The sequence below is a fragment of the Anarrhichthys ocellatus genome, unplaced genomic scaffold (assembly GCF_004355925.1).
Source record: "Anarrhichthys ocellatus isolate YVR2014 unplaced genomic scaffold, GSC_Weel_1.0 scaffold12, whole genome shotgun sequence".
In the NCBI taxonomy this organism is placed as follows: Eukaryota; Metazoa; Chordata; class Actinopteri; order Perciformes; family Anarhichadidae; genus Anarrhichthys; species Anarrhichthys ocellatus.
In genome coordinates, this window is record NW_022280042.1 from 1742691 (window position 1) to 1770163 (window position 27473).

Sequence of the window (27473 nt, forward strand, 5' to 3'; positions counted from 1 at the left end):
ATGTTATCCCTTCAAGAGCGACGATTTCTCACAACGACAGGAAGGAAAGTTCTGTCACCGGCATTAAGACGCGTTGCTGAGAATCACAGCCGCACGGACTGGTGTCGCATTCAAAGTAAAGGAACAGAAGAAGTGGCCTTCACTTATCTGTGGATTTGAGCAGCATGGCAAAAACACAACAAAACAGCAGCTGTAGAGGAAGAATAAGTCAGCATGCAGAGGGATATTAGTCTGTTGCACCATGAGGCGCTTGTACCAGAATGAAATGTACCAGAATGAGATGCAGGAAATAAGAGCGATTTTTAGGATGGAAAGTTTTGAAGGCAGGTCTGAAGCTGGCTACCAAATGTCAAAGTGACAAATTCACCCTTCGCTAAGCCCCTTTCCCTTAGCTAACGTTGCTACTCCTGCTAAACTTTTCCATCCAGGAACTGCACATGCGGTGATAATGGCGGTAGATTTGCCGCTCAAAATTCATACAAAGTTTTGGTATCAATGGGTCTCCAATTTCACACCGAAGTAAACAAAAGCAGCTTCTCTTTTTCTGGCTGAAGCTAGCTAGCGTTAGCTAATTATCATTAAATCTGTGAGTTATTTGAAATGGTCCTAAAAGTCACTTTAAGTGTCCCAAAACGAGAACCCTGTGAAAGGTTATATATGCACCTAACAGCCCCATAAATGATGTCATGCTAAAAGACTTAAAGCTAAAGCTACATGTCCCAGGCAAAACTCAGCATTCTCTCCAGTCGATTAAACCCGTAGAAAATGTCTTATAAAAGCAGTTTTGTTCTTTCTCTGAGGTTGGGGACTAACCCTACGATATCTTTAGCTAGAGGTTTGACCGGAATAGCTGTAACAGTGCAAACTCTCCTATACCAAAAAAAGCAAGCTAACGTTAGCCTAAACTTTGAAGTAATTTGGTCCCCATGCAGTGCATGTTTCAGTCCTGAACAGTTATTTTTCTAATGTAGTTAGCCTTAGCCTTGCTAGGTTGCTAATGTAGTTAGCCGGGCATGCTAATGTCTAACATAGCTTACGTTTGAGCAGGTGAACACACTGTTTAATCATTCCTTACACCTTTGCTCTTGTGTTTTTGCCTTTTGAAAAGCTAAAAAAGGGCATAAACCCTTTTTATATATAGAGTATAGCTCTTTCTTCAGCCGCTTGAACACCACTTTGGCATGTTGACAAATCCTTAACAGGCCCGCCGTGCCCACGGTTGCTAAACTAGGATCCAACAATTGCTGTTCCGTGGAGGGGTTTTAGCAGATGGTTAAATTATGAAATCTAAATTATTTTTAATTTTGGAGATATCTTTGGTGGGAAGCTGTGTTTGCTTTTATAAAGTCTTCTTCATCTGAAGGTGTTGGCACTCTATTACCTGTGCGGCAGGGAGGGGAACTTACCAAATTACAACAGCCTTCATTAATTGGACACAAATTGAATCACTGTTGTGCCACATCCCCGAGTAATCAAGAACCGTTTTTTAATCAAACTGTCACGCATTATAAGCTCCTTTTATGTGACGGGGTCGGACATCTCAGGTGGGCTTCGTTGAGAACGCTCTCCCGAAGTGTATTTTAGAGCCAGTAAACGCCGAGACAGATCTGGCTCAACTGCGCGCTCTCAGGTTAAATCAGCGGTGTTGAGCTCCCTGTGTTTGCAGCTTTTTTTCAGGGCAGGAGAGCGTGGGCGGCAGTTCAAATCCTTCAGCTCCTTTTTTTTTTCACCAGCAGACCAGCAATTTGTCTCGCGGTACCTGCCGTGAGAGAGTATAAAGGAAGAGGGCAATTTGGTTATCTCTCGGCTAGCACTCTGTCATCGTCCAGATTTTTATTTTCTGGCTGATTTTTAGCATTTAACAACAAATGTTTCATGTGAGGACAAAGTACTTTCCTCTTCTTGTCCTCTTCTTTTTTTCTTTTGTGCCACAGGCTGCAGCTGCTTCACTCCCTGCAGGCTGCAATAAAAGAAGTGTGATTTTTTTAAATTTTTTTTCCTCATAAGCTCACGACCGGCCCACACGTAGGGTTCGTGTGTCGTAGTATGTTTGTGCGCCGGGAATCGAGACTCAATTCTGGAACCTAATCAAGCCACTACAGACATAAATGGGGCCCTGATTGGAGGGGGGGGGGGGCAAGGGGGCTGACTGGTAAAGTCGCGGCACGGCCCTGTAGGATTTCCCCCGTTAACGTCTTCCTCGGCGGGGACAGCTTAACACAAATTGAGCCGTCTCTCTGCGGTCTCACTCGGCTTGTTAGCGAAGGGAGGGGGGGCAGTGGTGGGGCAAGGAACCCTGGAGACTCGGATGACATTTGTGGGGAGCATACTAGAGGCTGGCCTTTTGAGGAAACAAGCCACGGAGAGGCAGGATCACTAATTAGCCTTCTGCGTCCCAGAGTCTCACAACTTACTGTCTTGTTAGATTTCACACCTCAAGTTCAACAAATGCTGTAAGAGGATGTGATTTATATTTAACTAGGAAAGTTGGGGGAGAGAGAAAAATACAAAACGTGGCAGTTCTCTGTAAGAAGTTCTGTTCAGACTGAAAGTGACATTTACGTTCGGTTATAGATAATTGTCTTCATGCCTTTAGCAGCCAATATGTCCGTAAGCTTTACCTTGAAAATAGTACTCGTACTCGTGAACCCTCAGTTTGTGCCTCAGAACGCTGCTTAAATTTGAAATAATATGCAGTCTATGAATGGCAACGGCATAATCCTTGCATCCATTAACATTTTTGTGGCTTAGATTTCTGCCTGACCTTCACAGAATTCTAACAATCGGTGTGAATGAAAATCACCCAAAATGGTCTGACAGCAGAACGAGCTCGCTAGCCGGTCCACAAGGTGCCGTTGGCTGATTTCTTTTTTTTTTTATAGCCAGAGCTGCGATTGGCGCTCCGCCACCATCAGCTGTTTGAACGCCACTCACCGCGGCCCAGCTGGAGCGCCACCGCAGATGCAGCGATCGACAATTATTTTTGTTTAGGTTTAATTGCACATGATGCAGGCGGGCAATTAACAAAACAATGTGACACAAACGTAATTTATTCTCACGGCAAATTACATTGACTGTCTGATCTGAAGAGCTGGTGGAAAGTGGTGGGGGGGGGGGGGGTGTTTGTGTGTGGCAGGTGTTTCATCTGCAGCCCTCTGCTTCACTGCCAACGTGCTGCTGAGCAATGCACAGTTGTATGCGTTTACACATTCCACTACACCCCTTGCCCACGTCTATCTGTTTTTTTTCACGATCGCATCTTATAATGTCGTCAGTAAAGGACTTATGATAGCTAATAACACCACTAATGAGCCATATTGAGTTTTACTTTCATGTCAGCAGTCATTTTGTCACACTCTTCAGATGATGGATGTCTCGCCAGGGAATGAAACTCCTCAAAGTCTGATTACTCTGTGCGGCTCGGCCAATAAAGTCGTCTTCATCTCTCTCTCTGTCTCTCTCTCCCTCCCTCCCTCTCTTTGTTCTGGCTCAGAGCCACCCGGGCCCCAGCAACCCCCCGCGACCCAACGGGGCCAGGCGTGCGTAGTCCTCTCCGGCTCCGACAGCGAGCCGGAGCTCAGCCGGGGAAAAGGCCGGAGTCCAAAACCACGCCAAGACAAACAGAGAGAGGAGGAGGAGGATGAAGGCAAACAGAAACTGGGAGAAGCAGAGGAGGAGGACAAGCAGCAGCTCAAAGGTAAACAATCAGAGAGAGCGAGGCGACCATGTTGCTGGCGGTGCCCCCCGCACGCACACACACACACACACACACACACACACACACACACACACACACATAGAGTAATCCCACCTGCAATCTTCTCCTTTTCATATCTAGGGAAATTGGCTAGTGCCGCATTGTCACCTGCCCATGTAATCCTGTTTAATATCATCACTTCAGACCAATAAGGGACTAGATCTCATTCCATATGGGGCTGGCCATTATTATGCTTACTATTATTAGTATCTAGTTGGGGTTATTGCCTATTTCTGCACTCAGGAAGCTACAGGAGATATTGAGTAAAACTTCACTTATCTCCGGAGTGCAGCTTGACATACACACGAGGGTTTCGGGTTCAATCGCTGTCCGGTAGGGCAACTGATGAGCTTCTGATTGTCTGTTTCTTTTTTTAATAAAGTGGACTGAGGTCTAATTACATAAAAGGTACAAGTCCCCCCCCCCCCCCCCGACACCAGCTTATCCTTGAAACACAACCTGCTTTCCCCGTCCACTCTGGTTACACGTGTACATGTCTGCAAGTCTCCGAGGGATGTGAAGAAACAAATTCCCAATTACATAGTGTGTAATATTGCAAATTAAGACCTTTGTGTTCAAGTAGTTGCGTCTCAAAGGGATACGCAAAGCAATAAATTGCGCTAATTACAAAGAACTAATTACACAGTGTGCAATATGAAGAAAAAAAAAATTGCCAGACTAGCAGAGTCTAAGAAAAGCCTGTGACCTGGGTGTTGCCTCTGAAATCGTGCAGGCATATTGGGTCAGAGTTACCGAAGGATGAAACTGAGCTGATGGCAGTTCAGGGCTATTTTGTTTTTAAAGCCTTTTCGTAGAATACTTAACATCGGAAGGAATATTGCACAAGCCATTTAACAGGCAAGCTATCAACCCCTATTAGCCTTTAACATCCTAAGATCTGTGTGTAACAACTTGACCGATTCCTTTCCTTTCAGAGCCTCACACACACACACCCTGACATCTATTAGTGGCCAGAGATTGTCGAGTGGTTAATTTCCCATCTCCGTGGCTACCTGTGCTGCCCCCCACCCACCTTACTCACAGGCAAAGAAATACTAAATGTGAGCGAAAGGCTACGCTTTCTTATTTTTTAAAAACCCTCTATTTAGACCGACTCTAGGGGAGAGATAAAAGCTTCACTGTCGATCAGAAATGGCAGCCCTAAAGAGACACTGCTGGATGCCAACTTGGCCCCCCACCTCCCCTTTAGACACGTTATTTTCCCTGGAGACAACTAATATCTGTCTCGCTCTCTCTCTGCCTGTCTGCCTGTCATGTTCTGTTTATATAGCGAGCTAGCTAACTCTCTAGCTAGCTAGCTGTTGTGTTTTTTCCGGTCTATGTAGCCAACTGTCTATCATGCTCTCATCTTTTTCTGTGTATATAACTAGCTAGTTAACTAGCTAGCTGTCTGTCGTCTATTTTTCTGTCTTTTGTAGCTACCTTAGCTATGTCTATCGTTTTGTTGTCTGTTTTTCTATCTGTCCAGCTATAGCTAACTAGCTAAATAGATAAATAGTTATGTGTCTATCTTTGTGTCTATACAGCTAACTTTATCTGTCTAGCTATCTGTTGTCTAATTTATGTTGTCTGTATAGATAGACAGATAGCCAGACAGACGGCTAGCTATCAATCTATCTGTCTATCTTCTATCTGTCGTCTTTTTATCGGTCTATATCTGTCTAACTTTCTGTCCATTCCATCTATCTGTCTATGCAGCTGTGTATCTTTCTGTCTGTCTATCTGTCTGCCTGCCTGCATATCTGTCTTTGCCCATCCATCCATCCATCCTGTTGATGGTTAGTCAGTTTGTTCGTTGCATACCTTTGCCACTGTGTCTCAGGCAGCGTGGGTTTAGTGCAAAACACAGCGGTTGTCTAATAAAAGTGACCTATGGGGTCAGAAGCGGCGCCTAATGATTTTCCTCTACCTGCCCGTGGTTTTAGAAGGCAAACCGCAGAGCTGTCTGCCGCCCCCACCTCTTGATTGCTCTGAGATTACTTTCCTCACAGCACAGACAGGCAATCACTCCTCCTCTACCTCTCCGTCTCTCTCTCCTTACTGTCTGTCTCTTCATCTATCTGCATGACCCAAACATTCCAACATGGATACAAGTTTTTTTTTCCTTTTATGTTAGTTCAAACGTTGCAGCAGCATCAGCTGCACCAAATCTCTTCACACTTGAAGTGTGCAGTTGGAAATGTTTTATTTTTTTCCCATATCTTTTTTTATTCCCCCCCCCCGATCCTGCAGAAGATGAGATGACTCAGTCCAATTAGGCGTTGTTTTCTTTTTCTCGCAGTAAAATAACAGATAAATCCTTTGGGGTGTTTTGAAGGCACTGTTCATACTGTGTAAGTGACAGTCTAATAAGACGGCTTTGTAAGATGAATTGCCCCCATCGTTTAAATGGCCCACTTAATGCAGCTGGCGCGTTCCCTCCACTGCAAACAAGGGAAGGGGGGGGAAAAAAAACTGCTTACAACAAATATAGGGTGCACATTGCAGAGCTGCTAGGTTTCATTACAGATGTAGAAGGACAGATAGATGGGATTTTGTAAAATGCAAAAAGTGTCCTGCAAAATGCTTTTGCGTGGCCCATTCCAGCTGAATCCGTGATGAGATCAGAACAGCGTGTACCAGACCCAGGGAAATTGCACCTATGAGGGCGGCAAACATAAAAATGAAAAATATGGACATTGTTCAGGATAGGTCAAGGAGAGGAAATGAGTTAACGTGATGATATCACCTTTTTAAACAAAAAAAAAGTTTTAGCATCAAACTGCAACGCAAATTTTAGGCAAACCAGCGGCAGGAATGTAACTACGGTAAATTCTCAATTCAAAGCGGACGTCTCAAATAATAGCCATCTGTGCAGGAAGTACTGAGTTTCAATGAAGGTAGATTACTGATCATAAAAGTAGTAGTGGTGAGTGTTAGATGATAGTAGTGCTGTGATGTGGAAATATAGTTGATGCTGAATATATCAACACAGCAGGTAAAACAGAAATAAAAGCCTGTCTCTAATGTAAGACTGTAAACTAAAGGCCTGATGCTATGGAAGCCCGAAAGGGACATTATTGTTTCTTTGTACATTTTCAGCTCAAGTTTATTATTTCCATGTATGTATTTTGCATACACCCTTGTTAACACCTTATTTTGAAAACAGAACGTAGTCACGCATGTATGCTTCATCTATTTCAACCAAGTCCATCACCACCGGCTCGATCTGTGCCGTTTGAATGAAGTTACTGTTGGATGATTTGACCCCAACATTTTAAGTAATAAAAATCAAACAACCATTTGTTTTCTTGTGAAAACGAATTAATGATCTAGTTTTAGATAACAAAGCTTGTTTTCGAAGGATAACGGAATAATTAAGTTGGGATTTCGAAATTAAATATTAAAAGAATGAGTGAATTGTGTCTGTTTAGGGCTTACTAAACCCCGCCCACTGCAAACCAGTGAGAAAAGCACAGAGAAAAGATCTGTCGTTTGAAATAAACCAACTTTGGCAGAACATTGTGTGTCCACGTCAGATCCCAGAACTCGTAATTAGGAAAAAAAATTCCCAAAGCCGATTCTGTCCCATGACCACCAGGTACATGGTGGCGCCTGTAATAAAAAAGTCTTGTGTCACAGACGTCAGCCCGCTTCAGTATTCCCCCCCCCCCATTAGCACATCGAATGGACAGTCTCGCGGGCCCAGCAGACAACTGGCCATGCGAAGTGATTTAAGGCAAGTATTATCAGAGTGTTATAGGTCATTGTCTAAATGAAGCGTGGTCGAGCAGCGGCGCTCTCATTTCCCACCGGCTGACCTTTTCTTGCTAGATGCTGGCAGGATGAGCGAGCTACATGGTCGACATTAATGACCCTCTCCCTCTCTGCGACCGTCACTTTATCACTCGCTCTCCGTCTCTCCTCCCTCCCTCGCTGCGTTCCCACCTTGCTGTTCAGCATATTCCTGAGAGACAAACGTGAGGAGTAAATTGGGGTGTTTCTGTCAAAGAAGCGGGCTTTCACAGAACATTAAAGGCGCAGCTCGACACGCCGGGAAAAATAGCCTATTTGCTTAAAAATTGAACCCGGCGCCTGTGTGTTGGACCAAACGTCAACCTAGAGGGAGGTGTTGTAGAGCACAAATGAAGCGTGATTCCACAAATGCACGGCTCATTCTGTCACCTGATAGTTATTCAGAAACTGACGCTAAGACCAGTAACCAGCGTGAGGTGCGAGTGTTTCAATCAGGTCCAATTTTCTGTCTTTACTCCATGCTCATTTCTGTCCACTGTTGACGATGAGGCACATTCAAAATGATTGAAACTCACTAGCTTTAAAAAAAACATCAAGCGTAATTGAAGATATCAGTCTTATATTTTTATATTTTTCAATATTCATCTTCCAGCCGTTCAAAACAATCTGCTGCTTTCAAACATAAAACAGGAAATGTTTCGACCTCCACGTGTAGGTTGGTTGTTATATCAACCGTTGATGGCAAGAAGCAAAGTCGACTTCCAATCCTATTTATATGTAAATGTCAAAGATAATGACTCAACTGTTTTCATTTCCGATTCTATAATCAAGTGTTTGAAAGCAATAAAGCTAAATATCGAGCACTAAGTATGCGTACACATTTTAATGATGTGCTACAAATGTCATATCTCCTCAATATTGTGCTCCGTGTAATAAATGTGGAAAAGCTGCCGGAGTTTAATGCGGCTGCGTCACCAGAGGAGCAAACCGAGGTACCAATAAAGCTGTGAAAGCCAATAATGAGCCAATAATATATACTCAGTGAGATATTAGCTGGCCTCCTTCCTTCCTCTCTGCCCGCAGAACAGAGAGCTGCGGCGTCTCCGTCCACCGATGCTGATGATGACGACGCCAGCGGCGCCGGCCCCGCCTACCTGGGCCTGCAGTTCTGTGCCAGCCAGTACACAGACCGGATATATCTGTACTCCAAGGTACCGCATCTACCCGTTTGATTGTGCATATTGGATAACGGTTAGACTCGGATGTCTGATTGTATAGAAGTCTATGAGAAAACGACTCTACTTCTCTCTTGATTTATTACCTCAGTAAACATGAGTTTATGGTCTCAATCTCTAGTTTCAAGTCTTCTTCAATACAGCATGATGTTCATTTAGTACATTATGGTCCATTTAGAGTCAAACAGACCATAAAGCAGGGGATGCTTTAGGGCGGGGCTACACAGTGATTGGTCGCTACCAAGGCGTTGCCCGTCTTACTGCTTTAACCCTTTCACAGTGTGTTTCCACTTCATGAAAGTTCATTGTAACATTTTGGTTGCCTGGCAATAATGTCAGAGTTGTTGGTTGTGCTTAGCTCCTCCCTCTCGTGTGACTTCTGTTTACCTAAAAAAAACAACCTTACAACATGTTTTTTTATGTTACTTGAAGGCCAATGTAGTTCTCACTGATAGATGCCACTAAATCCTACACACTGCTCCTTTAATTTACCTTCAATAACTCCCATCAACAGGTTTTTCATTGTACAGTATCAACATCCTTCACTTTTCCTTAAGTAAACCACATTCTTGCCTGAGGAGAAGACCAGAGTAAAAAAACAACTAGTGTGCAATATTTGAATCCGGGCCAAAGAAAAGAAAATACCACATGAAGAAAACAAATATCTACACACATTGTATTGCCGCGAGGCCTGAAACGAATGGGGAAAGAAAGTGTTAACTGAGCGTTACTGAAAGCCACGCACACTTACACAACAAAAAATATATTGGATTTCATCTGTAAAGCCACTCTACGTGATATTTATTTTTTTCTCAGGTCAAGTGTGGCCACATTCACCAAATCCGTCCTCACAGAGTCTACAAACTCAAGTCGCCGTTGGTGGTGAACACGACGTGCTCGCACTAAGTGATGAATTTAATTTGTTCTTCCATTCAGAGAAAGCCAGATGTCGTAATGATGCTCCTCTTTTCTTTTAGTATGAAACAATGCCTGAAATCATGACCCATGCTATTCCATTTCAAACTGTTATTCGTGCAGCTATTTGAAGCTACTATCTCTCTTTTTACTTTTTAAATGAAAGTCGGAAGCCTCTGATGCAATGGTGTTTATGTCGGGTCTCAAAGCAGTAAGAATAAGTAAAACTTAAAGGGCATGTACCCACTCGATGTTTTGCTCCTCACCAGCTTGTTCCTGTCACATTCAACTAAACACTGAACAAAGCAGCAGTTCTTTTATTTTTTGGGGAGTGGGAAGTCTCACTGAGATCAAGATCTCTTTATCAAGATAGAGCTGCAAAACAACAATACGGCGATTGAAAATAAACGGGGGACGTGCAGTTCGTCACACGTCGCCAATTAGCAAACGGGACAGATGTGAGAAGATAGTCGCGGGCAACATTAAGAAGGTCGGAGTTTAAGAATGAAGGTAATGGTGATTTGAAAGAGCTCAAATTGGTCTGTTACAAGCGGCAATTTGATGGACTTGAAAAGCATGCTCCGTCGTGTCATTATAGGTTCATGAAATTACCGACTATAACCTTGATGCTTGATATTAACCCTGACTGCCTCCTGTCTTGTTACCAGAGGAACAAGAGCCTGTTGGAGTCACAGGAGGGGAAAGAGAAGCTCTCCCAATCCATTCATGTTCTTTTATTTATATATATTTAAAGGCATAGTGCACCAATTTTGCATATGGAGTTCAGTTTACTTGTAACTGGAAGTAGTACTCAAGCCTGTGATAGTAGCTCCATAATACATTTGGAGAGTCTGGAGGAGCTTTTGTCAAGTCTGAGAAAATAACCCTGATGATGTCATAGTGATGTCATCAGGGTAACCTTGGCATTGGCTTGAAGACATTTTTTAAACAGAAAGCCTTCATTACAACGTGGGGATGACAGACATGGGCGTTTACAAATTAGAGAGGGTCTTGTTGCATTATGGGAGATGTAGGATAAAGTGTTGTTTTTGAGCTTGACCCATCCACCTTTTGTTTCCCAGCAACAAGGAAGTGTTCCTTTTGATTTATAACGGGTGATTTCACTATTAAGAATGCAAATAACATTAATGTAACTTATTATAGTGCATTATCGTGAAAGAAAAAATATGTGGGCTGCGCTGCATAAGCTGGAGACTAAAAGTCTTATATATATCTTGGCCTCTGCGGCATCGAATTTTTAAATGTATTTTGCACATCTCCCAACTCTATGGAAGCATACTGTAGTACTAAATCACTAGAGTGCCCCTTCAATATTATGTTCTCTGTGCTTTTGACATACCTAACAGTGTAAAATAAATGGATACAAACATTGCTCAAAACATAAAAAACAATTGAACATCTTGCTGCTCTGTTCAAAAAGCAATGAGCAACGGCAACACTGGCAGCAGTGACGGAGCACCGCACGCCGCTCATAAATTTGTAGATAAACCCCTAACGAGCTCCATCGGTCGGCCCATTTTGAAAGAGCTGACCGAGAGAGCAACGACGGCACTGAGCCAGAAAAGGAAGCGGAGACAGTTTGTACCTACAGCAACCAATCATGTTATGTTTTAAACAAACTGCAGGCGTCCTCTCAGCTTTTGTGTGAAGACTCCTGGTATTTCATTCAGATAATCATGTAAAATGTCCTTTCAGGGGCTTTTTTCGTTGACGTTTGTGGTGCTTCCTGCACTCTAGACAAAGACAAACTATATTTTAGCCCCATTCTGACTCTGAATACGCTGCCGTGCATTCTTAGCACTCGTCTTGACTGCCACTTCGCCGACAGACTGTATTGATCGGATTGTGATACTTACCGCCCTTTTGTTTCATTCATGAGGGATCAGATTCCTTCCCCGCTAACGCGGATAAGAGACAAGAGGGTTTTACATAGAGAGGACCGGAGAGCTGAACTGAATCACCAATGGAATATTACCCTGGCGGCAGTAGACCGGCAATAGAAGTGGCTGCGGACGCGTGGCTGAGACGATAAGCTGCGGAGATAAATGTCCCCCGCTCTCGTTTAAATGATAAACTGTCGGAATTCTGGCTGGAAAGCTGTCACATCGGGATAATCCTGGACCAGGCAAAGAAGTCTCACAAGGGGCCGCTCAGTGCACAATCAGAGGATGATTTGTCACCGGGGGTTTGGAATGACAAATATTGAGAGTATTAGGAGTTTTATGTCCATTTTCTGCACATCAGACTGTTGTTTTATTCAAGGAGTCACTGGGTGGTTTGTGTCATGTCAACACCAGGCGTAGCTGAAGGGTGGGGTTCATGATGTCATTATGCATTATGTTGTGCTTATTATTTTGAAATTCTTTCCCGTGACTCCCTATATTTTCGGGTACTCAATATGTTGCCATGACACTGAAATACTCAATAAAAATGACACCATGAAAATCCATAAAAATCTATAGACGATAGCATCTACAACAAATATTTGGAGATAAACATCAGGGGTTAAACTGCAAGAATTATAGTAAAAGTTATAGGATAATATCCCAAAAAGGGAACTTCTGTTAGCTCAGAGTGCACATTGCTATTAGCATCTAGCGGTCTTGTCTGAGCCCTGGATTTCAATAAGCTGGTGGATAGTTTTTGTGTCTAGTGTCGGGTTTGTTTCGACAGTAAACCACAGCAAGTTCACGCTATCCTTACAAATTTACAGAATAAGGGCGTTTATATGCGCTTAACATGCAAACAAACAGAAAATTCCTACATGCTAACGTCACTCCCTTTTTTTAATGCTAACATTACTCGTGTGAAGGGGGCTTTTGTGCTACTAAGCCATGCCACCTGGCGATGGTCTGGGACAAACTCTCAGTTAATTTCTCACGACCTGCAAGCGCTAACTGTATGTAGCCTTGTTAGCATTATTTATGCTAGCAGCTTCCTTTTATCGCTGGAATTCCATATATGTAGCTAGCTTGAGCTTGCAGATGTCTTTAAATGAGAGCTGTGCAGTAAAAAATGTGACACTGAATGCTACTTAACTTCTAAAAAATAATTAATCTGGTTTCCTGCTAAAGTAACCCTGTCAATATACATGTAACACATACATGTATGCCTGAAATATGAAAAGTTATTAACCTTTTTTTTGGTTTTTAAAGAATTATTATTTGTGCCAGTTCCGTATCCTGTCCTATTTGTCCCATACCTGAGATGAAATCTGAGTTTAATTCATTATAACCCAATGAAATATTAAATACTCATCGTTGTGGAACATTATTTGTCAATGGGGAGGATAGTGCCCCTCTTTTCACTCTCATCTAGAAAGGCTCTAATTCCTGCTTCATGCTGCAACAGCACAACCCGCTCCGCCGCTCCCCTGAGTCTCCATGATATTTATTTTGCCATAATCCAAATAAACACGTGGGCCTCTGTGCACCGAGGGTACGGCACAGAAAGAAAAAAAAAAAACCGTCCTAATGTTGATTTGTATCTTTCAAATCCCTGTGTCAGCTGCCGGCAGGTATTAACCTTTAAACTTAATCTTTTCTCCTGCCTGTCCTCTCTCCGTCCACCGTGTCCGTGGCTCAAGTAGCTCTGGGTTAGCCGAAATCCGTACTGCAGCTTTTACCTAAATTCTCTGCTTGGCCTCTTTCTTGTAAAAAACGTCCCTGATGTTTGGCACAGTCGCTGTCGCCCGAGTGAAGTTAACACCGAGTGTAAGTGGCTTCTCGGCCTTCAAATTGACAGTAGTTAGTGCTAATAGAGCAGTAATAAGCTGGAACATTTTCTTTATTATTATTTATTTTGCAGATACCTCCGAGCTGCGGCGCTGTGATTACCTATAATCACAGCAAGGTGCATTCTTGTGGGTATATGCCGTTTTCTTTATACTCTTCACAAAACCCTCATTATTTTTGTGTTACTAATGCATGCATACTGTCACAGGAGAAGCATTATCTTCAAAGTGTACATATATTAGAATAAAAAACAAGTGAGATCACTAACGAGCTCCTTGGTTACCACAAAAAATACCATGGCAACCGAAACAAAGAGTATGCGGCCAGATTACACAACTTGGATGTAATTGTATATAAGTTCTGCAAGTTAGTCATTAGGAATGTGATTGCTTGGCTGAAAATACCTGAAGGTAATACAAGTTGAGGTGCCGAACACAATCTAACTAATTAAATGCTATAAACCTGGTTCCTTGGCTCTTAATTATAGAGTGACGGTTTTGGTGCTATGATTTAGTTTAGTTTATTTTCAAAATGACTACTTCCTTTGTACTTTTTCTTTCTTACTGTTCTCAGTTTTGTGTAAGACTTTATAACAATCGAGGCTCCCATTTCTCAATAGTGACGGTGTGTTATTACCCGCAACCTGTTCCACACATTTCATTCTCATATGCACAAAGAATGGATTACGGTCGCTGTAGAGCCATGAATTGCGCGTCATTTGCAATCGCTATCTGCCCCGTCTCAATGTCCGATTTACAAAAGATTTTGCGTTATGATATTAAAGTGCAAACATAGCCATAAAATCGTGCAATTTGTACTTTTTTAGTGGAGTGAGAGGGAAGAAGTTATTTGTTTAAACTGTCATTGCATCCTGCCTCTTCTCAAACTTTGTCTTGTTTGTGCAGGTTAAGCTGCTGCTGCAAAAAAAACGAGCAAACCTTTTGTGAATTAGCCCCTGAGAGTCAAAAGCCATGCTAGTGTCTCTGCGAGGCTGTACTTGAGCCCAGCGGTGCTTTGAGCTACATGCTAACGTCAGTGTGCTAACATGCTCTCAATGCAAAATGCTAACATGCTGACTGAAGTTTAGCAGGTGTAACATTAACCGCGTTCGTTTGCCATCTTAGTTTTGAATGTTAGCATGCTGACATTTGCTAATTGCTACTAAACACAAGTACTGCTGAGGCCGATGGGAAGGTCATAAGTATTACAGGTTGGTGGCATAGACTTTATATATGAAGTGGATGTAGTCATCGTGACGTCACCCATTGGTTTGTGGACTGCCGTTATGAAGCCTCAAGTTCGTCGATTTCGCCGTCGCCATGTTTTTTTTTTTTACCATATTTGGAATATGGAGGAGTGACTTAGAGACAAAGTCTATGGCTCTGGTAGCATCAACGACCTGTCAATCACAGTAAGCCCACCCTAAAGCATACTCTGCTTTATGGACCCTAATTTACTAAATGAACATCATGCTGTATTGAAGAAGACTTGAAACTAGAGATTGAGACCATAAACTCACGTTTACAATGTTTGCTGAGGTAATAAATCAAGAGAGAAGTAGTCATTTTCTCATAGACTTCTATAAAATCGGACTTGTTTTTGCAACTGGAGGAGTCGCCCCCTGCTGGTCAGTAGAGAGAATGCAAGTTTTAAGACACTTCCAAAAATGATTACAGTTCAAACATGAAAATGGACAATAGTGAAGTCAAATAACCATCATGCTATTCTTGACTTATACTATGAAAGGACAGTATGTATGTATGTATGTATGATCTAATGTCTATGTCGACACGGTAGGATTTGACTTTATCCTGCTAGTTCACAGAAGCCTTAACTTCTGCTATCTGAGAAGGTGATGTTAGCAGTAAAATAAATCCACCTGTTGCAGCTGATGAGAAAACAGAAAAGACACCCGCCTTCTCTCTTCTCCCTAAGACATTTATTTGACAGCATCTGAGAGGTTTGTTGGCAATCCGTCCCTCTTATATAACCACATTATTACCCTGACATTTATTCTTGCCAGGCAAGTGAAACAGTTACTGCGTCGTCATTCACTTAGCGGCACTCGCTTTGGTTACGAAGGTGACTCAGCAGCGAGTCGGGAACCTCCAAAGAACCATGAAGGGACTGTGTGTAGTGGAGTGGTGCCACTGTGTACCGTTAACACTAAGTGTGTTGATCTCTCTCTCTGCCCTGAGAGGTGATTTTAGCCTGTCTGTTTATGGTATTTACACTAAAAAGAATAGACAAATAAATCAAAATCTCAGCATTTTGGCTCTACTAAGATTAATTGCTTTCATTACATAGTGCCATTTATAGTCCCAGTGTGATGAGCTGTAATTCATGTAAACCCCAAATACAAATGATACATTTATATTGTTCATATGGTAAAGTTATGTGTGCAGACATGAGCACTTTTTCTTCCTTTTGTTGAGTAATTAAATGATTGTAGAGATGATAAAATCCCGACAAAGAAAACTGTAATAGTTCCAATTAAAGGGCCAGTTCACCCAATCTGGTATCCAGCCATGCTAATTGTGTTATTGATGCGAGTTTAAATATGTCATTGCAATTTTGTTATCAGTTGAATTTACAGTTTGCGGAGAAAGAGAAGAGAACATTTAATCAATAATGCAAATAAAATAAAACATAAATATGTAATATATCAATACGATTGATATGCTGAGAATAATTGGAAAGATGTATAGTATTTCCCTTTAGAATTCCTTGCATTTAAAAAAACAAAATGTGTGTGTGTGTGTGTGTGTGTGTGTGTGTGTGTGTGTGTGTGTATATATATATATATATATATATATATATATATCTATCTCAGTAGTAGCAAGAGTGATGGTGGTATTAGCAGCAGCGGTAACAAATCCTTTTGCTTAAGGCTGTCCTCTTCCTCTCTGTCTCCTCATGTGCTAGGATGGGACTCCGTTGAACCTGAGCTTCGTCCCCCTGGACATCAAGCTAACCAACTGGGACGAGCTGCCCGAGGCCTTCCGCCAGTGCCGGGAAAATCGAACGCAGGTCTGCGCGCATGAGGCGCTTTGATATTCGTGGGCGTGCATGTAAGGGGGGGGGGGGGGGCGTGTAGCTAGTTAATGTGTCATTACTGCAGAAAACGCCTCGGAGGAGGGATTCAACATGGTTGTAAAATGTGCCAATATTTCTTTCTTTTGATTGATTAGAAAGATATCAAAGCATATGACTTCACATAATTTCCAAGATGACAGAAAATTCTACATATGCTCAAGAGTGTAGTTGAGGTTTTTTTTTTTTTTGCGAGCAGGCCCAGAGGCTGCCTTCATTTTGGAGGAGATAATTTAGTTTGATATCGCAGTCTGCAGGGCTATCTCGGCAATTCCACTGACCCAGTGAAGACGAGGCACACGGCTGCACGGGGTTATAAAGCAGATGTGTGCGTTACAGCCACGTGAAACTAATGACACCCATGATGATGATGATGATGATGATGATGAGGAGGAGGAGGAGGAGGAGGAGGAGGAGGAGCAGCGCTGGGAGCCTGACGGATTGGTGGTGGCGCGGACGCCCACTTCCACCACCGCAGGGCCTGTAGTGGGAGAGGGAAGGGGGTGATGGAGGAAAGGAGAAAAGAGAGGGGGTGTGTGTGGGGGGGGGGGGGGGGTTCGGGGCCAGCGAGAGAGAGAAAGTGCCGCTTTATGGCGGTCGTTAAACGAGACGGATCATCGCCTCAAACGACCCCGCGCGCCACCCGGCCAATATTAAATCCTGCAATCTGCCGCGGCAGTAACCCGGAGCCGCCGACAGACACCCCGGGCCTGTCGCCTTGTTTATGTTGCTTTGTAAAACGCAGGCGTGAGTTGCATCCGCGCCCCGACCCATCATTCACGCCCCTTGTTTACACTCCAATTGTCCATCAAAATCAATAGCGGGCAGGCGAGCTTAAGGGGAGGCGGTGGGTAGAGAGCTCACCTGCACTCTGCACAAGCAAAGACAGGCAAACAAAAATTTGAAATTATATCAGAATAATCTTTTTAAGGGAATGAATAATGTATATATAATGAGGTTAGAACAGGTGGGCACTGTACATCAAACGTGACTCAAACAGGAGTTAATAGCGTATTTGTTGGGCACTATTTTTAGCGGCGGATTAATCCACATTCAGTGCTCCAGGATGGTGTGTGTGGGATTGACTACATGTGTGTTCATGGTTATGAAGGGACTTGATGGCCGGTAAACAACGTGGCTCAGTAATAGTTTTTTACACAACCAATGGAGCGCTATGGCACAGAGGAAGGAGATATATCAGGCTTTGATACACAAACATTACGTGATAGAATACATTCATTTTCATGGGATTTATTTATTTATTTGGCAATAAGACTTATACAGAATATTGCCTTCATCCAGCCTCACAGTGATGAATCTAAGCCCTCCCAGTTTCCGCCCACACGATGTCTGATACTCGCCTATTAACCCCCGGCCGACCATCGGAGTAACATGAAGCTGAAAACGGCATCCCACTCTCCTCCTCAGTCACGACTTCTGACATCTGATCCGGCGCCTCGACTCTCTGCAGACCTCTGATGACCTCGCGAGCTGTTGCCATATTTCTGAAGCTTGTCCGGAGTCTTCAGCTGCACCGGGCTAACCCGGTCTTTGTGGAGCCGGGTTTTCCTCGATCAGTCGGTTCGTTACGTCCAACCATACTGCAGCACTTTGACCTCTGATCTTTCCCTCGGCTCACTTCCAAGTGCCTTCATCGGAATATCAACCTCTAGTTACCTTATTTTAATCTGCTGCCTTTGATGGGTATTATTTCGATCAAAATACCCACAATTCCACTTTAAAAATGTCAACAAAGCAAACCTTGCTGTGAATAGTTTGTTTTTACTCAAATAATCTTTTTTTTGTGAGAGTAGCTATCATCCATGGGGAGAGAAAAAAAAAAAGCTCTCCGGCGTAATATACGTAGCTAAATTGCCCATTAGGCCTTGGTGCTTGGTGTGCTATTTGTTATTTTGCCAGTGGATTTTCTTTGAATCCTTGACTTGGCTGAAAGCATATACAGCTCTCTCTCTTGCTTTGATGGGTTTTTATTCAGCTGTCTGGAAAACTGTCTCCTCATGTGTGTCAGTGTCTCTGCTCTGCAGGTTTAGATTGTTTGTTTCGAAAGTGTATTTTCCAAAATTGAAAAGCAAAACAACAAAAATATTTTACCCCAATATCCAAACTATGAATTTGTGTTGAAAGACGAAGGCTCCAGTGTTTTTCTTTTTTTAATTTTTTCCGGTTTTAGCTTGAAATTGAATTTGAAGTGAGGTGTTTTGCCTTCCCCCCTTCCCTCCTTCCCATCCTCTCTCCCCCCCTCAGGTGCTGAGGTTCGTTCAGGAGTGGAGCAGCCTGGCCGCCATGAAGCAGAAGCTGCTTCGACGCGGCGGCCTCCTCTTCCACAGCCCCACTCTGGGCCTGCAGCAGCTGGCCGCCGCCCAGCGCCCTCACTCCAGCACCAAGAGGTCAGACTCGAGCGGGGCAAATGTGCTCTTGAAAGACAAAACATGCTACTTTGGCTTTCGAATACTTAGCTCCCGAGAACAGCAAATGGTTACCGTAGCACGACCATGTTGAAGAGGTGGACATGGTACTGCAGTAAAAGCAGCAATCGACATTTAAAGAGTTTGGATGGTGGTGAATTTAATTTTTGAACTTTTCCAAAACTCAAAACTGTGTTTCTCTGCTCTAACGTGAGCTGCAATCGTTAGCATATCCGGCTAACTAGCTTAGTACCTACACTAGCAACCCTGCAGGCAAACAGGGTATACTGATATGTTAATAATACACATATGATCATACTATGTATTCACAGTTATGGTCTCTTTCTCCACCTTCTACTACTCATATTTTGTGTGTAGTTCATTTGCCAAAAAAAAAAAAAGAGACAAAACGCACAACATACAATACTAGAGATGAATTTGACTGATGGCATTATTTTTTTCTTTTCAAATGTTCTATAAACATCGCAATTATATCATTGTCGTGAATTCCTTTGACCGCGATAATCGTCTCATGAAAATCTGGTATTGTGAAAGCCCTAGCGGATTAAGGACCCTTTATTTATTTTTTTCTAAAATGATTGAAAAATGTAAGTGACTATATCTGTCAGCCGTAACAAGGGGACAAACATGTCTCCTCCCTCCTCCGAGAGCTAATTTGACCTAGCGCCCCTGTTGTGCCAGCTCAGCGATAATTTGAACATGCTGGAAACAGCGGGACGAATTAGCTCCCCACGTTAATGTCAGAAACCGGAAAAAGCAACGTGTGAGATTTCACAGAGGAACCGGCAGATTTGTAAATACTAACTGCCCCGGGCGTCGTGGAAGGCTCAATAGCGCGTGTGTGTGTGTGTGTGTGTGTGTGTGTGGGTGGGTGTATCAAAGGGTGTCAGCAGAGGCAGAAGAGAGGATGAATTGAGCTCTGTGGATGTGTACGTGTGTGTGTGTGTTTTTCTTCTTCTTTTTTTTGACAAACATGCATTGTTGCTGGCACACTAATTACAGCTGGCGTGGATCGAGGCACGGAGAGTTTGCCAATTACAGGGTAGACTCTCTCGTGTGTGTGTGTGTGTGTGTGTGTGAGTCCGCAAGAGAGTGTTTCTCAACCGGGGGGGGGGGGACGTGTTTGGGTGCATGAACCTAATCAAGGTGTGAGTAGGAGGCAATTGGCCCGACTTGATTTGATACCTGTCTGATTTATTCGCTAATCAGAACCAATCAAGCTCCGGCTTCGGCTCAGCGGGGCGGTTCGCCGCTCGGCTTTCAGCGGCCCCCGAAACTTGATGCACTCTGCTCGGGTTTTTCCCCAGCGCCGTGGATGTTGTCATCGTAGGCCACTCGTGGTGATTTCAGAGAAGTTCAGGGGATTTTAATCGGGTTTGTATCCTGCGCTTCGTTGCTTGGATTACTGCACACATTGCCTGGAAAACGGACCACTGCTTCGTCTTTATAATAGAATAAGACTGCACAAGAATTTTCCTTCACACATATTTGCATACCAATTCTCTTCATCATGGTAGCTATTCGATTGCAAAATAACACATAGAAGGTTGACTGTTGTACAGGTGAGGAATATTTTAATGTAATTGGTGAAAGATGACATCGACGGTAATCATAGACAAAATCATTGGATGATATTATTTGCCCAGACTGCTAGAAGCAAAAAAATCCTAAAACATTGGATAGTTCAACTCCACGTTGTAATGTGAGGATAGAATTACATTTCTTAAAATCCGTGAAATAACATTAATTTAGAAATCATAGACTGCAGCACGGCGTCTGATTAGATGGAAAAATAGATAACGAACCAGAACATTTGGCTGAGAATATGTAGAGCCCTTTGTTGGACATCACTATAGCAACTTATATTAACAGCTTACTCCAGCGATTCAGCGCTGCACTTCCAAAAAAACTGGGACTTGAATAAGTCACACGGGGAAGAAAAAAAACTCTCGATCACACCCTTGCCGTTATGCAACTTTTATTGCGTCTTTCATTAGACACTCCCTGCCTGATAAACACCCACATCTTTCAAACTCCACACCTCCAGTTTGTAACACAGCCTCTATTAGTGTATTTGAAGTCTCAAGCCGAAACTGGGAAAAGGCAGGGTTATTTTCTCATAAACCTGTGCATATTTACTATGTGTAGCTTCGTGATTCTTCTGAGGTGGCCCACTTCAGTGCGTGTCATTTTCTGCACTGGCCACATCTCTCTTGAGGCTAGTCGGAGGCGGGGCGTCCATCGATCACAGTGGCTTCGGCAGAGCTCGTTAGTTCGATTTTTGCACAGCTGAGCAGGGCCTGGCCCCTGGCACTGAACCCACGGGGCTGGGCCCGGGAGCAGCCAGGCTGCCGTCTGCGGGTTCCACTGTCGGCGAACCGGCTGCCACCGGAAATGGTCCTTGTAAAAAGCACAAATTAGCAAACAGACAGGGAAGTGGTATCAGTCTTCTCCTCCGACTCTGGCAAGAAAATGAGAGTGCATTTCTCAAAATGTCAAACTGTGCCTTTTAAAGGGGACACATTGTGAAGAAGTAACTTTTTCAGTGCTTGTGCACACACATTTGGGTATCTGGAGTGTACCAACTCTGAAATACGATGACTCAGTCAGTTTTTTGTGGGCCGCCTAGATCAGAAAACTAGCCAATCAGGTTTGATGCCCCTTCCTATGTCACATGCAGGCTCATTAGAATATACCGCCCCCCCCCCACCTATCTATCTCCACCTATGCCTTGAGAACTACATTTGCAAAGGTGCGTCATATTTTTCTCGTGAGCCAATCAGAGCAGACTGATTTCAGGAGGGGGGGGGGCTTAAAGAGACAGGCACAAAAACGTCCCGTTTCAGACATACGGTAAATACAGGTGTGTTCAGACAGGCAGTATGGGAAAAACGTTGTGTTTTTTGAGCTATAGAGCATCTAAACATGTTCTAGTAGAAACCCCAAATACAAGTATGAAACTGAAAATGGGCATGATGTGGTGCCCTTTAAAGGTGCACCGTGGAGTTGTCCTGACGGGTATAAACAATGCTCCACAGCGCTTCTATTGGTGAAAATAAAGTGCGTAATGAAGGAGCAGCAGTCACCTTAGTGTACAGAACTTCTGTCCAAGCACCCAGCTGCATGAACAACATGCAAACACACATCCACGCTCTCTCCCAGGAGCGTAGTTGGACTCCAGTTTAGCGCGAGGTGTCTCGTTTCATCCAGCCTCTGCGCCGGGACCGTTTGAAGCAGAGGGAGCTCGTGTGTTTGATGGAGACTCTCCTTCTTCATCATCTCCCCACAGCTTCCAGAGAAACTTCTCCTCTTTGATGTGTCTCCCTCCTCCACTTTCTGCCTCCTGTCATCCATCTCTTCCTTTATTTTTTTTCTACCTACTTTCCATCCGACTCCCAGAGACAGTATTCTGTCCAGATGGAGATGGAGTGAAATGCATGGAAATGTCAGTGTGGGGCCCAGTGGAGATATTAATCAGAATCAGAATCAGCTTTCATGTATGCTTACGCATACATGGAATTTGTCTCCGGTTTCCACTCTCCGCTCTCAATGTACAAACACAAATTTACAATAAACAAGACAATATATATATATATATATATATAAAGAATAAAAAAGGGCAGAGTGATGGCCACTGGAAAGAAGCTGTTCCTGTGTCTTAAAAGCTTAGCTTAACAGTGGCAACACCTTCCTGTTTAAATAGCTGGGTTTCATGGAGGCTAGTGTTTCATTAGTAATCAGGGAGACAGTGCGGTCAGAATAAAAACACATCACGTAAGCATTCAATTAAGTAACCCATTCATATTTAGGTAGACATTAATCCACTATATCTTTATATATATATATACACAGTATATAATATTTTTTTTGCTGGGTTAATTCGACATATAACCACAGGCAACATTTATCAGTGCTTCACTGCTCAGTTAAATAGCGTTGAATGTATTTTTCTGCATGTCTTATGGGTCTGGGAGTTGCCCCAATTATTGATTATATTTCACGGGTGGCAGTGCAACCGTTCATGTTCCCAGTTTGAGAATTGGCAAAGCTGTCAGAACAAGTGTTTGTAAAGCACAACTCTAATTATCGATCTACATAAGTTAGTGAGCAGAGTTGATTGAGGCGCAATGGCCGCCTCCCCATCCGTCTTTTCTTACCTCGCCCCTTGCTTTTTTCTTTTATAACTGCCGTTTTGTTTGCGTCATTGACATAATCCATTTCTTTCAAATTGCTACTAAAAGAGTCTTCTATCTAGTTTAATAACCAATGCATATGGGGGTAAAAGGTTATACCTACTCTACGTACAAGAAGGCTGAATCTTTGCCAGTTATCCAATGAGGACGAGACACCTCTAACAGAGAAACTTCAAAATAAAAGTACAGAACAAAATGTTACACAAGCCGCAAAAAAATCATCACACAGTCACGAAATACCGTCGCAAAACCGATACGAAAGAATAATAAAAATATCAGCCGGCCCACTTGAGTCGGCAAACATCCAGTCTGGCAACGTGTCTTCGAGCAGAACACCCGAGTCCCCACCAACTGCAGGGCAGGTGTGTAGTAGCTAAGCCTGATCTCTGACCTGCCTGTAGAGGCAGCCAGAGAGAGGATAATTGCTCCGAGGGGACCATTAGAGTGTTGTATCATCCTTCTGTGGAAAGCCTTAATGTTACCTGGGGACGTTTGGTGATTGGTCACTTTTCTCTCAAGACCACAGCAATTTTCTTCCACCTAGAACAAACAAGTCCCCCACCCCCCTAACTCTTTTTCTCCTCCTGCATTTCGTGTCAACGCCCCGGGGTCATTTTAATCCTGTCCAGATTGACGTGCACTGTTTCATGGGATCCTCGACCGGCACACCTAGAGCATCTGTATTACAAGGGCCATAAAAACCAGTGGCTGGATGGATTAGATGATTGATGATGCCTGTGGGGAAATTAGATCGCTGCAGCAGCAAAAAGTGCTTCAGCACGGGGAGGAGGACAAACGGAATACAAGCAAATATGTAGAATTGAATAAGCAATGAAAGTAGGAGTTTCTGTGTTTAAGCACAGTTTTGGAAAATATAAACACGCATCTGGCATCAGATTTCCCTTTTTAGCTGCTACTAACACTGTCCAGAGAGAGTTTGTGAATCCATCTCCTTCTACGCCCCCCATGCACCGACATGCGAATCTGCTCTCTTCAAACTCTTTGGTTACACAAATCCTCCGATCCTTCACAGCCCCGTTTTATCCCATTTTTCACAGGTACCTCAGCAAGGACGAGGTGGCCCGGGCCTCCCTGAGCAAGGCCCAGCAGGAGGGAGGCAGCGTCCGCCTGGTCACCAAGGAAAACTTCTTCGCAAAGAGGAGGTCCGCCGCTCCGCTGACGCCACCTGCTTCGGAGAGGTGGGTGAAAGGGCGGCTGTGTGGGCGGATGTTCACGGCAAGGAGAGGTCGAGCCGTGCTCGGATCTTGAAAAGTCCTAAATAGCCTCCTTCTCTAGGCTCAAAGCTTCACAGGAGCTGCTATACACTGCAGTTATTTTTGTACAGTATTTAGAACCAACGGATCACGTACAGCCTTGTTTGTGGTTTTTAACGATGAGGTTTCATGGTCTCTACATGAAGGTGGTTTGTGCCAACACGCGGCTTCGCCTTTAGGGGTTTCGGTCTATTTTCATTTTCCTTTCCATAGCTGTCTCCATGGAGATCTGTGGGAGAGGCACAAAGGCCTGCTGAGCGTGTTGGTACAGTAAATAAAGACCCTAATACGATCTGCCGTGTGAGATGCAACCTGCTCAGCCCCAGGATGGAATATCACTATGACAACCTACAGCAAACGGTGTTCCTCATATGGACGCAGCAGCTGCTGTTCCACTCAAATGTTTGTGATGGACCATGAGTCTTAAAGGGGGCCGTCTGAGAGTAGTACCTCTGAAAATATAAAGTTTAAAGCTAATATTTAGATCAGCTTTTATGCTAATCTGTTTCTACAATTTACTTTTGTCTCCAGTCCAGGGTGAGTTTCCGCCATTTCACACATTTATTGGTTATTTCGAGGTGTTATTTGCCAACAGTAACACGTCAACCCATTGTGGCACAAATCGCAGGTTTTCGGTTTAATATCACCAATGTTAAGACGGAGATGCACGAGATTGTCTCAAATAAAATCTGGTGTGGTCGCAATCCCAAATAAAACAGAATCTTCCTCCCGTTCAGCAGTGAGCGAGCACTCGGCAGCGTCAGATGTTGCTCCCTCTCCCGTGCCTCTTGGTTTCCTTTGTTAGGAAGCACCGGGGATCAGCTTGCTGGTAAACACTGGCAGGCTGTGCACCGTTTGCTGAAGGCATGTTGCGTGATTTTCCGGGGTTTGAAGCACGAGTTACCTCACACTGCGACGCTGAGCTGCCAACATGCTCACTTGCTTTGTGCATGTATGCATTGAAATTACTTTGAAGATAAATGTGAAGCACACGTAATAATTAGTTTTAATTACATTATTATGTTATATGTTTTTTTCTGGCTAATGCATTCAACATTTACAGTCCCAAAAAAATATTTCTGGGTTTCATTTTTTTTCTAAAGTACCATATTTTCACCATTCTGTTTGGGCACACCAGTAAAAAAAGTCTATATCTGTCTCTCTTTCATCCACTAGATGTTGCTGGCACAGTATTTGTCTCTTGGTACTTCCAGTTTTTGGTATCTTCTCAACTTTGAAGCAGAGAGGCTCCTTTTTTTAAAAGTTTTTTTTCTTCTCCATTTCAATGATTAAATCTCACTCTGTAGTGCTCTGTCTCTTTGTTCCCCTCTCTCTCTCTGTCTGAATTGTGAACCACAGGGAAAGAGAATTTAGTCCATCTGTCACCACCAACGTGGCTCTAGCACCCTGCTGGGACAACATGGCCAAATGCCCAAGCTCACTGTCCTCTGCCAAAACTGCATACACATACACACACTTGAAATGTTCTACAGATGCATTCACACACAGTATGTAGACATTTTCCACACACACACACACACACACACACACACACAGCAGCCATATTTACATCATCTCTGCATCTGCAGCACACAAAGCAAGCATATATATATATATATATATATATATATATATATATATGCTTTTTTTAAATTGGATGAATATAAATATTGAATTGCGTTTGCTGTGTTGCTGGTGTTGAAAGAACTGAGCTGACATTGAACACGCCGTCGGCTCACAGACTGATGGCTGTCACGCGGGTCAAGGTAGCTTCCTTTTGAAGTTTCCTGGATACAAAGGGCTGAAAATCTGCTGCAGCCGCTCATCAAACAGATGCACAGAATAGATGGCGTAAATGGAAGGAATCCATTGATTTCGCAGGCTGACATTGAAAGTAGTTCCGCATTTTGTCATTTCTTGTCAATATCGAGGTGTTTACCCACACTTAAGTCTGCTACGTTCACATTTTACCATATTTACAGTCGTGTTAATTATCTAAGCATTGCATAACAACATATGTAATGCTAAAGTGTGCTCTATTATATATTTCAATTTTATTAGAACCGGCTTTTATGTCTAAATATTTCTGTTGCACATGCATATCTTTTTATATCTATTATATTTTCAGGAAATGTTTGCAGTAGTGTCCTCTGTGTCTAACGTGATGCATAATAATCAATGATTCTACGAGTTTGTCTTCATAAAGCGAGTTAATGTGATAGATTTCTTTCTCTATCCGTGTGACCGCAGCCGGGATGGGGAGTCCTCCAAGACGGAGGAGGAGGAGGAGCAGCAGCAGCAGCCGTCAGAGTCCGGCTTCCTGCAGGCAGTGGACAGTGAGGGTGTCCCTCTGTGTCTGTCCTGCCAGCAGGCCTGCTCCACCACCGGCGGGGCCTGGGACACTCGGTTCTGCAGCCACAGGTATGGCAACACTAACTGCACACAGTTCAGAAGCTGTATACAAGACCTGTGTGGAACAGCAGATGCATGTAAATCTTTTGGAGCACCAGAGGGGCGGGGCTTACTGCAATGGGGACACTCCATGTCGTCTTTGGTGAGATGTCGGTCAAAGAAATGCATATTGAATTAACTTTCAAATAGTTTGCGTCTGTAATTGGTTAAACTTCCCGAGTACCGATTGTCATGTGCCAAAGCCATCTGGCACCCTTAAAAATTCAGTTATACTCAGAGTTTTTGTGCAAAACAAGCTCGAAATCAATCCTTTTTCTGAAGATCAATCCACCGCATTTTAACATAAATATAAACAATGTTTTGAATGGAAAGTGGAAACATTTCTGCTCGTTCAGTCTCGGCCCGTTTAAGGTAGAAATCCAATTTCCGTGAGTGGTTTTCAAGAGCCGGATTCAGGTCAGATCCTTCGCGCCTCTATACCTGACTTTCATCAAACTTCCACACAATGATGCGTGGCCCTCAGCTGAATCCAACCACAGTAGTAAAAACCACAATAACGACATTCTTCTGGCGTCTGAAAAAAAAAGAATCTCAACTGTTTGGGGTAGAAAATGGTAAGATTCCAGTCGGGGATAT

The 27473-nt window shown here is 43.4% G+C and overlaps 1 protein-coding gene across 4 annotated transcripts in view; it reads left to right on the forward strand.

Annotated features, from left to right (window-relative positions):
• Nucleotides 1-27473, forward strand: part of zranb3 (zinc finger, RAN-binding domain containing 3) — an 83448-nt gene that overhangs the window by 51594 nt on the left and 4381 nt on the right. For all 4 annotated transcript variants that reach the window (XM_031852119.1, XM_031852117.1, XM_031852120.1 and 1 more), the window contains exons 14-19: nt 3494-3697; nt 8597-8724; nt 16344-16448; nt 18777-18919; nt 24210-24350; nt 26676-26846. In XM_031852119.1, the coding sequence (XP_031707979.1) occupies nt 3494-3697; nt 8597-8724; nt 16344-16448; nt 18777-18919; nt 24210-24350; nt 26676-26846 (892 nt within the window). The remainder of the gene's footprint in view (nt 1-3493; nt 3698-8596; nt 8725-16343; nt 16449-18776; nt 18920-24209; nt 24351-26675; nt 26847-27473) is intronic.